Raw genomic sequence first — 16142 nt, forward strand, 5'->3', positions numbered from 1 at the left:
TGCTCTCAATAGATGGTGGTTGACGTTGGAATAACAGTCTGATCCTGACCCTGGACGCACATCTGGGGCCCGTGGCACCTGGGGCAGGGGCGCTCGGTCCTGGGCTGAGGCTGGGGGAGCGACCGGCACGGGCGGGCCGGGGGTGGAGCCTCTGGCGAGCTCTTCACAGTGGGCTTCCCTGGAGGCGAGAAAGTCCCGCCCCTAGCCGATGGAGGGCTGGGATTGGTTCTCCGGGACCGATTGACGGCTCAGGGCACAAGCGGGGACCGCAGCGGCGGAGGTGAGGGCGCCAGCAGGAAGTGGGAGAAGAGGCGGCCCAAGGCGGGCTGGCCGGCTGGCGGCAGTCGCTACTTGCCTAGTAGCCTCAGCCGCTGTGGGCTCCTGGGGAGATGGAGGGACCGGGGCTGGGCTCGCAGGTGAGTGCGGCCGGGCGGTGGCTGTCCCGGGGGCCGAGAGAGCGGCTGCAGCTGTGGAGGAAAGGATGGTGTGGGTGAGAGGCAGCTTGATGAGGGGGTTTCGGGAGCGGCGGGGCCTGGGTCTGGGAAGCGGGAGCCTGGAAACACCAAGAACGATGCTGAAAATTCTCTCTGAGGTGACTGGGAAGAAAAGGCGAGGACTGACGGGTGAGGGCCCGAGTCGGCGCCTCCAGCCTCCATCCCTGGCCAGGGCGCCCCCTGGGGCCGGTACCCGGAGCCCGGCGGGGACCTCTGTGGGCCTGGGGAGGGGAGGATGGCCCTTCCCGGGAGAAGTGTCAGGTGACACACCTGATTCGGACCCGCCCGTCTTGACGTTGGCCCGGAGTCGGAGCGGTTCTGTTGATTTCTTTTTCAGCCCTGGCGCCTTGGCACCCGCCTTCACCCCACCCAGTCCAGTTTTCGCTCCTGTTTCCGCATCCTTGCTTACTCCTTGAAATAATTAAGGCTGCTTGTTTAGGATGGAGGAAAGGGGCGTGGAGAGGGGAGGTACACCATAGCCATCTGCAAAATCTCAAAGGACAATATTCCATGGAGGAGGTGTTATATAAAAGCCAGACGGAGTTTCAAAGAAGCGAGGCGGGCCAGTCGGGGAAGTTACAGGAGGTAGATGTTGTCTCCAAGAGAACAAGATTATTGTGCTTTTTGCTTATGGCCCTTTCCTAGTGCCTAGAGTACTGACTAGTATATTGTAGACGTTCACTTAATATTCATTGAACAAATGCAGAATTTCCAGATTCAGCCAGTTTTAGCGAGTGCATAACCCATGCCAGAGGCTTTCATATGCATTATTTTATTCCAGAATTGAAGCATCCTTAAGAAGATATTATCCCAATATACAGATGAGAACACTAAAGCTGTCTTCAGTTGGAACGAGTTAGGCGGTAGATTCTCAGTTTGGGATGATTGGATTAGTTGATCTCTAAAAACGTTTTTCCAGTCCCGAGGGTATTCCTCATGCTCTCCCTTTCCCTTCTTTCAGCAAGGTCTTGTGTAGGTTTAAGTGAGGGACAAGATGTCTGGGGAAATGTCAAGGTGTTCTTATTGGTTATTCTTGCATTTTGACAGAAAAAGAATAGTTCTCAGGCAGACTGGATTTTACCAAAGGGTGTTGAATCTTCACATGGAAACAGCGCCTCATTCTTTTTCTCAGAGAGGCTCAAAGTTGGTAGGAGTAACTATTATGTCTTAATTACTGCCATTCATTTACAGAAGCCTTCAAGTGCTTAAAGTTCACTCTCTCATGCTGAAGGGAAGATTAGCCTTGTCCCAGTTCCGTGGCCTATAGAGAGGGAGAGAATGATTTGGTGGTTGAATTTAGTAGGGAAAGGTAGAGAGATCATTGTCGTTGTTAATAATAATTGCTCTTGTTCACTTTTTCAATAATGTGAAGACCTTACCTACATATACTGCTTTGCGGTTTGCAAAATACTTCCCCATTTTTGATCCTCACTATAATCCTATGAGGTGGGGAGAAATGATTATTCTGATTTTAGATGAAATCTAATCTGATTTTAGATGAAAAGATGAGAACAGAGGCTCAGAAAACTGGAATCACTTGCTACAAGTCAAATAGCTGCTAAGTGATAGAGCCAAGACTTCAGTCGTTCATTCAGCAAATGTGTTTTGAATGTCTGCCAGGCACCGTTTTAGGTGCTGTGATAAATTAGTGAACAAAACAGACAAAAACATTACTGCTCTCATTGAATTTGGTTCTTTTGATTCCAAGATCCGTGCTGTTGGATTTTTGCCAGGATTTGCCTACACAATCAGGTCTGCAGTTTCCTTTCTGACCTCATCTTTTTTTTCAGACAGAGTCTTGCTCTGTCGCTAGGCTGGAGTGCAGTGGCGCGATCTTGGCTCACTGCAGTCTCTGCCTCCCGGGTTCAAGCCTCAGCCTCCCGAGTAGCTGGGACTATAGGTGCGGACCACCACGCCCTGCTAATTTTTTGTATAGTAAGATGGGGTTTCACCATGTTGGCCAGGATGGTCTCGATCTCCTGACCTTGTGATCCACCTGCCTCGGCCTCCCAAAGTGGTGGCATTACAGGTGTGAGCCACCGCTCCCAGCCTGACCTCATCTTTTACTGTCTTGCTTGCCTGGTCATCCCCAGCCACACCAGCCTCAGAGTCTTTCGTACTTACTCCTGGAATGCTTTCCTTGTGTGCCCACTTGGCTTATTCCCCCACCTTTTTAAAGTCTTGACACAAATGTCACCTCTGTGTGGCATTCTGTGACCCCCGTATTTAAAATTGCAAGCCTGAATACTATGCAGCCATAAAAAATGATGAGTTCATGTCCTTTGTAGGGACATGGATGAAACTGGAAAACATCATTCTCAGTAAACTATCGCAAGGACAAAAAACCAAACACCGCATGTTCTCTCTCATAGGTGGGAATTGAACAATGAGATCTCATAGACACAGGAAGGGGAACATCACACTCCGGTGACTGTTGTGGGGTGGGGGGAGGGGGGAGGGACAGCATTAGGAGATACACCTAATGCTAAATGACGAGTTAATGGGTGCAGGAAATCAACATGGCACATGGATACATATGTAACAAACCTGCACATTGTGCACATGTACCCTAAAACCCTAAAGTATAATAAAAAAAAATAAATAAATAAAGTGTACAAAAAAAAAAATAAAAAAAAAAATAAAATTGCAAGCCTTTTCCATCATCAGCACTACCAGCAACACTCCCTGGCCTCCTTCCTTGCTTTAGATTTCTCCTCAGCATTTAACACCATTTAACATACTTACTGGTCTTGTTTATTGTTTCTTTCTCCTCCACTGAATGTTAGTGCTATAAGGACAGTGATTTTTGTCTGTTATGTTCACTGATGTGTGCCTGGCATCTGGAAAAATGCCTAGCACTGATGAGTACTCTGTAAATACTTGTCAATGAATGAACTTGGAAACTAAACTCTGGTACTTCTGTTAATGAGAACTTTAGTGACATGAGAACTTTTAATGAGTGTCACATATTTCTCTCTCACTGACTCGCTCCTTCTCTCTCACTCTCTTTTTATTCGATAATCTGGCAGGATAATGCCTGTCATTGGAGTTTGAGTGTGGTTTTCTAAATCTTGATTTTGGCCTAAATTAATGCCCACTGTAACTTTAACAATTCTTATATACAATTTGGAAAAATAATCTCATTCATGAAATCTCTGTGTGAGAAGTATTACACGATCCCTCAGAGCTTAAAGATGCCCTAGTTATTTACTGTGTAAGAAACCACCCCAAAACATAGTGGTATAAAACAGCCTTTGTCATGCTCATGGACTCTGTGTGTCAGGGACTTGGAGAGACTGCAGCAGGATTGGTTTGTTTCTGTTCCACCATGTCTAGAGCCTCAGCTGCAAAGACTCATAAGCTGGAGATGACTTGAGAGCTGGGGCCAGTATCTACAAGTGTCTTCATTTACATCTGGCAGTTAACTTTCAGTAGAGACACGTACACGTGGCCTGGGCATCTGCACAGTGTAGTGGCTGAGTTCCATTAGTGACCACCTAATGAAAGAGCCAGGAAGAAGAAGCTGCCAGTTTCTAAGGCCTGAGCCTGCAAACTGGCACAGCATCACTTCTGAAATATATTGTTAGTGAGGTAGTCACAAAGCTCAGAGTCAAGAGGAAGGGACATAGACCTTTACCTCTTGATGGAGAAGTAGCAAATAATTTTGAGGCTATGTTGTAAAAATTACCACACATGTATTCATATGTCAGATAATTTTCATAATATCTTGTTCTGCTTTTCACTCTTCTGTGGAGGACAGTGAGCTAGCTACATATCTCTTTCTTGGTATCCCTCTTTTTTCCTTCTTTAAATTTTTTTTCCCTGTGTATCTTAATTAAAACAAAAACAAAAAAAACCATTTTATTCTAGTATCTTGAGGCAATTGTAGACTGGAATCCTAGGAAGACTAGAGGAAGTCAAATGGAATGGAATCATAGAATACTTGGAGCTGGAAGGCTTTTCAGTGAATTACCTAGTTGAGAGATTCTTAAACTGGCATATAGGATAAGCTTCAGGGCGTTAGTGAACATCTTGAAATTAGTGAACATCTTGAAGTTAGTTTACATGTGCAGTTGTGCATTTCTCTTAAGTAGAGAGGCCTTAATTTTGGTAACATTTTCAAAAAGGTCCATGACATTTGGAAGGTTTGAGAACCATTTATCTAGTCTAGCCCTTTAACTTTTCCCATGAATTCAAGACTCAAAAATAATAACTTACTTTCCAAAGGTTCATAGCAAGTTAGCAGAGCCCAGGTGTCAGGGCTCCTGATGCAGTGCATTTTCATTGCTACTCAGGTGGTCCAGTCATGATATGATCTTGTTTGATTGTTTGCTGCCACTTGGAATCCACCCATTCTTTAGTTCAAGGTCTGAGGAGCAGTCCGTATTTTACTCTGCTCTGAAAATGGGGAAGGGAGTATATCCCTAACTAGGATATAAGTTCCTTGAAAACCAAGGACCTTGTCTGTTGTTCATTGCCATATTGCTGCGTCTACAATAGTGCCCAGCACATAGTAGGTATTCAGTAAATGTCTAGAATGAGTGAATTATGGAAAGAATTTTGTCTTATTCATTTTTTATCCCTGATTACCTACTTCTGTGATTTGTATAGGTGTTCTTTATATTTCCCTGAATGAATAATTAATGAAAACTCTTGGGAGTTGGCTGGCATCATGAGAATTTGCTTAGTCTGTTCTGTTACCTTAACATTGTAGGCAGCCATGTAGCAGTTAAGCTTCTTTATCCATGTAGTGTGTTTGTTCATGCAGTAAAGTCTTGACCAATTCACAAGTCAATAGTGACTATTGTAACAGCTCTGCTTAGGACCATGCAACATGAGACTTAGAAGGAGCTTTATGGGTGTATTGATATATCCCTTTCATTTTACAAATGTAGAAATGAGCCAAAAATAGAGTAGATGATTTGCCACAATCATACAGCCAATGTGGCGGTACAAGGAATCTGGTTATTTGGCCCGTGTCATCAGTGCAATCAGGAGAGATTAGGCTGAGAGAATACTGTGGAAGCAGGGACTCAATGTGTCTTCTTCCCTATCTTTTGAGACTGAAGGTTACCTGTCTTCTTCTCTGTCATGTCCTTGTCCTCGTTTTCCTGACCTTGCTTCACAGAAAACTTCACAGAAAATAAAAATTTCAGCTCTCTTCTGTTTGAACATGGGGATAGGAGCTGGCGGCCAATTTCATATTGTCATGGGTCATGTTATTGTAAGATTTGACATATATTTCTAAATTATATTCATTAACTAATAGCTCAGTGTATGTTCATGGCAAGATTTGAATTAAAGATGGTGGTTATAAATCTGCCTCAATTTAGCCTCTTGAGAATTTTGAATTTTTTCCAAGGGGGTACTGACTTGTCAGATTGGATGAGATCATCTTTGTTTATATTTCATGTGTCTGATGAAGAGTTCCTGATCTGCTATTTTCTTATTTGCTTGTGCTTATTATTATTATTACCTCAATTCATGGCTTCTTTGTAGAAATCAGCTTAAGCTACTTGCTCATTTTGGGAGAGGTCATTTAGTTAAAATTTAACAGTATAATTTGAAAATAATCTAATATATATTGTAAAATGCTGAAGGTCCTACTGTCAACTCTCTGTTTGTGGAAGCTTTCTCTGCCCCCAGGTTACCTTGTAAACAGAGTATACGGAGTGACCTGCTTGGCATACCGATAAATGAGACTGCCGTTGTTAAAAATTAGTAAAGCTTTCCTGCCTGCAGAGATGTGCTAAAAAGAAAAAATAAATTTGGTAAAGCTTTAAAAACTCAAATTTGTAAATTTTATTTTTCATTTTTAAGTAAAAAGATAAAAAGTTATTATAATAGAAGCTTTAACATTTTCTCACATCACCTAGTGGGTTACTGCATATATGGCCTTGAGTGTACTTTCCTCACTTTGTAGGTGATTGACTTCAAACACAAGCTTTGAATATAGTCATTTTTAGGTTTTACTTTGATCTGGATTTGGGTAAACAACGATGACATGAACAGAAGATATCTCCTGTTTTCTACTCTGTCTCTGACATATCTCCCTTATTAGACTTAAATTCCTGGAGGATAGACACCCGTGTCTTCTATGCCCTTAGCATAATTGTACATCGTAAATACACAGTAATTAATTGCTGACTAAACAAATGCTCTTAATTATGGATATTCTTCACATTAAAACAGGTAAACCTCCTCAACTTTGTACATGAAAAATAAAGCTGTTGTCCTTAATGCCTTAACATAGTATGAGAAGCAACAAATTTGTATCTAGAATGAGTCAATTTTCCGTGATGAAAAATCTGTGTATAAACAAAGGGTCAGGGTCAGGTGTGGTGGCTCATACCTGTAACCCTAGTGCTTTGGGAGGCCAAGACGGAAGGATAACTTGAGGTCAGGAGTTTAAGACCAGTCTGGGCAACATAACGAGACCTGTCTACAGAAGAACAAAAAAATCAGCAAGATGTGGTAGTGCTTGCCTATAGTCCTACCTACAGGGTGGGTCAGGTGGTAGGATCACTTGAGCCCAGCAGATAGGGCTGTAGTGAGCTTTGATGGTGCCACTGCACTCCAGCCTGGGTGACAGAGTAATACCCCATCTCAAAAACAAAAAAGGATTACTCCTTCTAACCTACAAAGAGAAACAGATATGTACAATTCATTAGAAAAACCAGTAGACTATAAAAAGGCAATCCACAAAAGAGAAATATGGAGAGCCAGTATACCTGACAACAATGACAACAACAACCACAAACAAAACACTCAGACTCATTAGCAACTAGGGGAGTACAAATGAAAAATAGGATGCCATTTTTAGCCATCAAATTGTCAAGGTTGTAAAAAGATTGATAATATTCAGTTCTGGGAAGGTTTGTAGGCAGAAAGAATACGTATATACTTTGCTATTGGCACTGTGAATTGGGGAGAGTATTTGGTCAGAATCTACTTATGTTTAAAATGCACGTTTTTTGACTCAACAGTCCTATTTTGGGGAATCAATCCTATAGAATTAGAATGCCCAGGGTGTTGACTGGATTGTGTATAGACGTGAAAGGCTGAAATCAACCTGTGTCTCTAACCAAAGGGGAATGGTTGAATGAATTATGCTAGATCTATATGCAATGGAACAATAGTAAAATATTACTGAACTGCAGGACTGTACATGATATATTGTTACATGAGAAAAGCAAGTTGAAGAATAATGTGTATAATGTGATCCTATTCTTTGTTCAATAAGTATAAGAAGAAAATGATTAAAAATGTGTATGTATGTATGTATATAGCACAATATTATATATGTTAAAATATATATACATAATGAGGGAAGATGCACCCAGTTTTTATAGTGGTTATCTCTGGTGGTACAGTATTAAAGAGGAAAGAGTCCAGATTGTTAACCCTATATTCACTTCTGTATTGCTAGATCTTTAAAATTAACATGTATCATTCTGTAGTTTTAAAATTCTAGTAAAATTTTTTTTATATAAAAATACACTGATTTTTTTTGTCAATCTTAGCTGTACTTTTTGTTATACCTGTTACTTATTAAGATTCTAGAAATTTCGAGTATAGTTCTTTTCCTCAACCCTTTGCCTTCTTCCAATTGAATATAATTACTGTGATATCAGGAAAAGCATCCTAAAGTAATGTTGTTATTTACATTTTAATCTAACTACCTACATGTTTACTTTTAGCTGTGTGTGATTCTGTGTGTGTGGGAGGGTATTGGTTATTTACCAGATAAATCAGAATTTACCTATTCAGAAAAGCAGGTGGACTGAAGTAGAAAAAGACCGGAATTCAAAAACCACCAAATCAGTAGCTGATTTACCTTTTATCTCTCTGATTTGCCCCCAGCCTTAACTTGAGCCCTGGAAATAAGTATCAGTGCAGACAACAAGTGCTCTATGAGAAGCTATCTAGTTAAAGCTCAAGGAGCTGCAAAGGGATTTCCTGGCAGCAGAGGCACCAGAAACACTGAGAGAGAACTCTCTGAACAGAGGAATTGTGACCCCAAGATAGTAGTTTTTAGACGTGACACCAAAAGTACAATCCATAAAAGAACAAATTGATAAACTGGACTTTTTTAAAATTTAAAACTTCTGCTGTATGAAACAGACTTTTAAGAGATGGGAAGGTAAGGTACAGACCAGGAGAAAATATCTGCAAATCACATATCTGACAAAAGACGTGTATCTAGAATATATAATATAAAGAACTCTGAAAACAGTAAGAAAACAAACAGCTCAATTAAAAAATGGACAAAAGACTTGAACATACACTTCACCAGAGAAGATATACAGATGGCAAATAAGCACGTGAAAAGATGCTCAACTTCATTAGCCGTTAAGGATATGCAAATTAAGACCATGATGAGATGCCCCTATACATCTATTAGACTGACAATCCCAAGTGCTGGTGAGAATGCAGAACAGTTGTAACTCTCATAGTTGTTAGTGGCAATGCAAGGTGATATAGCCAGTCTGGAAAATAGTTTAGCAGTTTCTCATAAATTTAAATATACCTAACATATGGCCAAGCAGTCCTACTCTTAGAGAAATGAAAGCATGTTTACACAATAGTTTGTCCGTGAATATTTTTAGCAGCTCCATTTATAATTGCCAAAAGCTGGGAAACAACCCACGCAGATTGTTTGGATAATCTGTGATGCACCCATATAGTGGGATACTACACAGCAATAAAAAAGAAGGAATTATTGATAACATACAACAACTTGGATAAATCTCAGCATCACTGTGCTGAGTGGAGGAAGCCCCTCCTAAAAGGTTGTGTACTGTATGATTCCATTATATGACATTCTGGGAAAGACAGAATTAATGACAACAGATCAGTGGTTGCCAAGAGTTGGTTGGGAGGGTATGACTACAAAGGATGATGGTGGTGGTTACATGACTCCATACATACATGGGTTAAAATTCATACAGCTGTATACCAAAGTTAATTTTACTGTAAATTAACTTTTTAAAAACAGTGCCCCTTCAAAATAACCCCTTGAGGGATTATGGACTCATTTAAGTAAAACTGAAAATTTTAAAACTTTCTTTTAAAAACTTCTATTTTAGGTTTGGGGGTACATGTGCAGGTTTGTTATATACACAAACTTATGTCATGGGGGTTTGTTGTATAGATTATTTCATTACCCCAGTATTAAGCCTAGTACCTAGTAGTTATTTTTTCTGCTCCTCTCCCTCCTCCCACCCTCCACCCTCCAGTATACCCCGGTGTCTGTTGTTCCCTTCTTCTTCTATTTTTTTTTTTTTTGCAATGGAGTCTTGCTCTGTCACCCAAGCTGGAGTGCAGTGGCGTGATCTCGGCACACTGCAACCTCTGCCTCCCAGGTTCAAGCGATTCTCCTGCCTCAGCCTCCCAAGTAACTGGAACTACAGGCACAAACCACCACCCTGGCTAATTTTTTTTTTTTTTAGTAGAGACGGAGTTTCACCATGTTGACCAGGCTGTTCTTGAATTCCTTACCTCAAGTGATCCACCCGCCTTGACCTCCCAAAGTGCTGAGATTACAGGCATGAGCCACCATGCCCAGCCTGCTGTTCCCTTCTTTGTGTTCATGAGTTCTCATCATTTAGCTCCCACTTATAAGTGAGAACATGCAGTATTTGGTTTTCTTTTCCTGCATGAGGATAATAGCCTCCAGCTCCATTTGTATTCCTGCAAAAGACATGATCTCATTCTTTTTTATGGCTGCATAGTATTCCATGGTTTATACGTACTACATTTTCTTTACCCAGTTTGTCATTGATGGGCATTTACGTTGATTCCATGTCTTTGCTATTGTGAATAGTGCTACAGTCAACATTCACATACCTGTGTCTTTATGGTAGAATGATTTATAGTCCTCTGAATATATACCCAGTAATGGGATTGCTGGGTTGAATGGTAGTCCTGCTTTTAGCTCGTTGAGGAATCGCCATACTGCTTTCCACAATGGTTGAACTAATTTACACTCCCATCACCAGTGTATAAGCATTCCTTTGTCTCTGTAACCTTCCCAGCATCTCTTATTTTTTGACTTTTTAATAATAGCATTCTGACTAGTGTGAAATGGTATCTCCTTGTGGTTTTGATTAGCATTTCTCTAATGCAGTGATGTTGAGCTTTTTTTCATATGCTTGTTGGCTGCATTTATGTCTTCTATTGAAAAGTGTCTGTTGATGATATTCTTTACCTACTTTTTAATGGGGTTTGGTTTTCTCTTGTAAATTTAAGTTCCTTATAGATGCTGGATATTAGACCTTTGTTGGATGCATAGTTTGCAAATATTGTCTCCCATTTTGTAGGATGTCTGTTTACTCTGTTGATAGTTTCTTTTACTGCGCAGAAGCTCTTTAGTTTAATTAGATCCCACTTATCAATTTTTGCTTTTGTTGCCATTGCTTTTGGCATCTTTGTTATGAAATCTTTGCCCATTCCTATATCCAGGATGGTATGTCCTAGGTTTTTTTCTAGGGTTTTTATAGTTTTGGATTTTACATTTAAATCTTTGATCCATCTTGAGTTGATTTTTGTATATGGTGTAAGGAAAGGGTCCAGCTTCGATTTTTTCTGCATATGGCTAGCCAGTAATCCCAGCACCATTTATTGAATAAGGAGTCTTTTCCCCATTGCTTGTTTTTATCAGCTTTGTTGAAGATCTGATGGTCATAGGTGTGCAGCCTTGTTTCTGGGCTTCCTATTCTATTCAATTCGTCTATGTGTCTGTTTTTGTACCGGTATCATGCTGTTTTGGTTACTATAGTGCTGTAGTATTGTTGGAAGTCAGGTAATGTAATTCCTCCAGCTTTGTTCTTTTTGCTTAGGATTGCCTTGGCTATTCAGGCTCTCTTTTGGTTCCATATGAATTTTAAAATAGTTTTTTCCTAGTTCTGTGAAGAATGTCTTTGGTAATTTGACAAGGATAACATTAAATCTGTAAATTGCTTTGGGCAGTATGGCCATTTTCATGATACTGATTCTTCCTATCTGGGAGTATGGGATGTCTTTTCATTTGTTTGTGTCTTCTCTGATTTCTTTGAGCAGTGTTTTGTAATTCTCATTGTAGAGGTCTTTCACCTCCCTGATAAGCTGTATTCCTGGGTATTTTATTCTTTTTGTGGCAGTCGTGAATGGGGTTACCTTCCTGATTTGGCTCTCGGCTTGATAGTTGTATAGGAATGCTAGCGATTTTTGTATGTTGATTTTGTATCCTGAAACTTTGCTGAAGTTGTTTATCTGCTGAAGGAGCTCTTGGGCCAAGACTGTAGGGTTTTCTAGATATAGAATCATGTTATCTGCAAACAGGGATAGCTTGACTTCCTCTCTTCCTATTTGGATGCCCTTTATTTCTTTCTCTTGCCTGATTGTTCTGGACAGGACTGCCAATACTGTGTTGAATAGAAGTGCTGAGAGCAGGCATCCTTGTCCTGTAAAAACTTTCTTTAAAATTAAAAATTTCTAAAAGAAATTTAAAAACTGTCTTTTAAAAAATGAAATTTAAAAAACTTTCATTCTTAAAACTTTTTGGAACTCTTGGAGAATTGACTTTGGCACATTATTTCAAATGTCTTCAATTTTTTATTCTCAATTGTGTGTTCATCCTTAGAGAATGATTTTCTTTTTAAACTGAAAAGTTCACAGAAATAGGTTTGGTGATAAGGTAGGTGAAAGCTAGGTAACTTTATTGATGGTAAAAAGCAAGATGAGATTATAAAATAATAAGTCAGTTTTCATTTATAGCAATTTTCTAGGTATGGTTATACATCCCATAATGTTTCAATCAATGCCAGACCACACATACAATGTTGATCAGAGCAATAGTTTATACCATCTAGCCTAAGTGTGTAATATGCTGTACTGCCTAGGTCTGTGTAAATACGCATTGTGATGTTTGCACAAGAATGAAATAGCCTAATGATATGTTTCTCAGAATATATCCTCATTGTTAATGAAAGCATGGCTATATTTGATGTAACCCTCCCACTGAACACACCAAAAAATTCAGGATACAGTATAAAATCATTTAAAGTATTTTACGTTTTTGATGCTAGTGTAAACATTTTTTTAAAGATTCCTTAGGATTTTCTATGCATACGATCATGTTTTTGCAAGTAAAAATGGATTTACTTCTTTTCTAATCTGTATGCATTTTTAGTCTTTTCCCTTCTTTATTATGCTGTCTGGTACTTTAGTACAGTGTTAATTAGAAGTGGTGATAATGAGCATCTTTGCTTTGTTTCCAGTCTTGGAGTAAAAATGATCTTGTACCATTCAGTGTGATGGTAGCTGTAGATTTCCTGTAAATGTTCTTTATTAGATTGAGGAGGTTCCCTTCTTTTCCCTTGTGTTGAAAGATTTTACCAATTTTGTCATATGCTTTACAAAAAGAATTTTCATATAAAGAATTTTGTTAAATGCCTTATTCTACTATGATGAATATATATTTTTTACTGTTATATATTTGAATATATATTTTATTCTGTTTATATGAATATTCATCTTATTAATATGGTGGGTTGCATTGATTTCTTTTCAAATGTTTAAGCTGGGTTGTGATGTACAGTCTTTTTTTATATATTACTGGATTCACCGTAATATTTTGTTTAGGATTTTTGTATCTGTGTTCATGAGGGATACTGGGCCTATAGTTTTCTTTACTTGTAATGTCTTTGTTGGTTTTGGTATGTAGTGATTCTGCCTCATAAAATGAGCTGGGGGCCGGGCGCAGTGGCTCACGCCTGTAATCCCAGCACTCTGGGAGGCCGAGGCGGGCGGCACACGAGGTCAGGAGATTGAGACCACGCTGACTAACACGGAGAAACCCCGTCTCTACTAAAAATACAAAAAGCCGGATGTGGTGGCACGTACCTGTAGTCCCAGCTACTCGGGAGGTGGGAGGCTGAGGCAGGAGAATGGCGTGAACCCGGGGGGCGGAGCTTGCCTTGAGCCGAGATTGTGCCACTGCACTCTAGCCTGGGCAACAGAGCGAGACTCCGTCATAAAAAAAAATAAAAGAGCTGGGAAGCATTATCTCTTCTGTTTTCTAAAGGAGTTAGTATTATTTCTTCCTCAGATATTTGATAGGGTTAACTAGTTAAGTTATATGGGTCTGGAATTTTTTATGAGAAAGGTTTTCATTATGAATCAAATTTATTTAATAGATATTATGTTATTTATTACTTTTAAGATCCATTTTGATAATGTGTGTCTTTTAAGGCGTTTGTCTATTTCACTTAAGTTGCTAATTTATTGACATAAAATTGTTCAAAATATTCCCTTTTTATCCTTTCAAAATTTGTAGGCTTTTGTAGTGATGTCTCTTTTTTAAACCTGATATTTGTCATTGATACTTTTTCATTTTTCTTGATCAAACTGATCAAAGGTTTATCACTTTTATTGACTTATTCTTTCTAGAGAACAGATTTTGGCTTCAATGATTTTCTGTATTGTTTCTCTGTTTTATAGTTAATGAATTCCTTCTATTTTTATATTCTTCTTCTTGTATCCACTTCGAGTTTAATTTTCTTTCTCTAGATTATTAACGTGAAAGCTTAGATAACTTACTGTAGGCCCCTTTTTTTTTCCTAATATAAGCATTTAAAGCTACAAATTCCCTGTAAACACTGCTTAGGTTGCATAGTAAGCGCTTTAAAACTGTTGTGCTGTTGCTTTCTGGCTTGCCTTATGTCTGATGAGAAGTCTGAGTGTATTCTTATCTTTGCTTCTTTGAACATATGTGTCTGATTTTTCCAGACTTTTTTTTTTTTTGAAAGGGAATTTCCTTCTGTCGCCCAGGCTGGAGTACAGTGGTGCGATCGATATTGGCTCACTGCAACCTCCGCCTCCTGGGCTCAAGTGATTCTTCTGCCTCAGCCTCCCGAGTAGCTGAGACCACAGGTGTGCGCCACCATGCCCAGCTAATTTTTGTTTGTTTGTTTGTTTAGATGGAGTCTCGCTTTGTCGCCCTGGCTGGAGTGCAGTGGCACCATCTCCGCCCACTGCAAGCTCCGCCTCCCTGGTTCACGCCATTCTCCTGCCTCAGCCTCCTGAGTAGCTGGGAGTACAGGCGTCCACCACCACGCCTGGCTAATTTTTTGTACTTTTAGTAGAGACGGGGTTTCACCATATTGGCCAGGCTGGTCTTGAACTCCTGACCTCGTGAACTGCCTGCCTCGGCCTCCCAAAGCATCCAGACTGATTTTAAGATCTCTTTATTACTGGTTTTTAGTGATTTGATTATGATATGTCTTGGTGTAGGATTTCGGGGCTTATCCTACTTGGGATCCATTAAACTTCTAGTTACTGTGAGTTTATAATTTTCACCAAATTTGGAAGATTTTTGACTATTATTTCTTCAAATATTAAAAAAACTTCCCTCTCTTCTGGAACTCCAGTTATACATCTTCAGTCATCTTCTCTCTGTGCTGCATTTTGGATACTTTTCATTGTTGTTTCTTCAATTTAAATGGTCTTTTCTTCTATACTGTTTAATCTGCTGTTAATCTCATCTGGTGTAATTTGTATTTTAGAGATTGATTTTTTTTTTCTCTTTTGAGACAGAGTCTCACTCTGGTGCCCAGCTGGAGTGCAGTGGCGTGATCTTGGCTCACTGCAACTGCCTCCCAGGTTCAAGTGATTCTCCTGCCTCAGTCTCCCGAGTAGCTGGGATTACAGGCATGCGCCGCCATGCCCAGCTAATTTTTGTATTCTTAGTAGAGACAGGGTTTCACCATATTGGTCAGGCTGGTCTTGAACTCCTGACCTGAGGTGATCTGCCTGCCTTGGCAAAGTGCTGGGATTACAAAGAGATTGATTTTTATCCGCAGACATTCTAACCAGATCTTTTGTCATATCTTCAATTTCTTTGCTCATTTTGTTAATGTTTTCCTTTAAATACTTATACATACTTATATTAGCTGTTTTAATGTCTTTTTCAGCTAATTTTGTCATTTTTATAGTTTCAAGGTCTGGTTCTTTTCTTCTGGCTATGGATCACATTTTTCTTGCTTCTTGACATGTTTAGTGAGTTTTGATTTGATAGTGGACTTTGTGAATGCATGTTGATGAGTATCTGGTATTTGTTGCCTCTCTTTAAAGACTATTGGATATTGTTTGGCAGGCAGTAAAGTTAATGTTGCTCAATTTGAGTCCTTTGAAGTCTGATTTTAGGCTTCTCTAGAGTGGTTCTAGGGTAGCCTTTTTCCAGATATAGTTTGGCCCTCTTTCTAAGGTGTGGCCCTCTGATATCTCCACTGAATAACCCAAGGGATCATCAAAGACTCTCCATTTTGGCTGATCAGAGTTTGAACATCTTCCTGCTGCGTATAAACTCCAGTAATTGTTCAGTTTACAAATCTCCAGTCATTTTTTTGCCTATCCTTGTCAAGTTTCCCTCTATACATAGCTTGTCCTAATACTCTGCAAAGACTCAATGGGCCTCCTATACAGATTTTTTGGAGCCCCCTTTTTTCTGGTTGGCTCACTTCTCTCTTGAAATGTGCCCACAACTGCCATCTATCTCAGCCTCTCTGATCTCAAATTTCTGTCTCCTCAATTTAGCAAGGCTCCTGGGCTCTAAAATGAAGAGTTTTCCTCTCAGTGCCCATGATTGCAAAATTGCTGGGATGATGG

General features: G+C 39.8%; 1 protein-coding gene across 3 annotated transcripts in view; it reads left to right on the top strand.

Moving 5' to 3' along the window:
- The first annotated feature begins 273 nt into the window (after window positions 1-273).
- ZDHHC13 (zinc finger DHHC-type containing 13) overlaps window positions 274-16142 on the top strand; it is a 54007-nt gene continuing 38138 nt past the window's right edge. The window contains exon 1 of one of the 3 annotated variants that reach the window (XM_003254308.4): window positions 274-416. In XM_003254308.4, the coding sequence (XP_003254356.2) occupies window positions 390-416 (27 nt within the window). In that variant the 5' untranslated portion in view covers window positions 274-389. The remainder of the gene's footprint in view (window positions 417-16142) is intronic. The other 2 variants (XM_003254309.4, XM_030829543.1) reach the window with 2 other exon arrangements.

The sequence above is a fragment of the Nomascus leucogenys genome, chromosome 15, assembly GCF_006542625.1.
Source record: "Nomascus leucogenys isolate Asia chromosome 15, Asia_NLE_v1, whole genome shotgun sequence".
NCBI classification, from domain to species: domain Eukaryota; kingdom Metazoa; phylum Chordata; class Mammalia; order Primates; family Hylobatidae; genus Nomascus; species Nomascus leucogenys.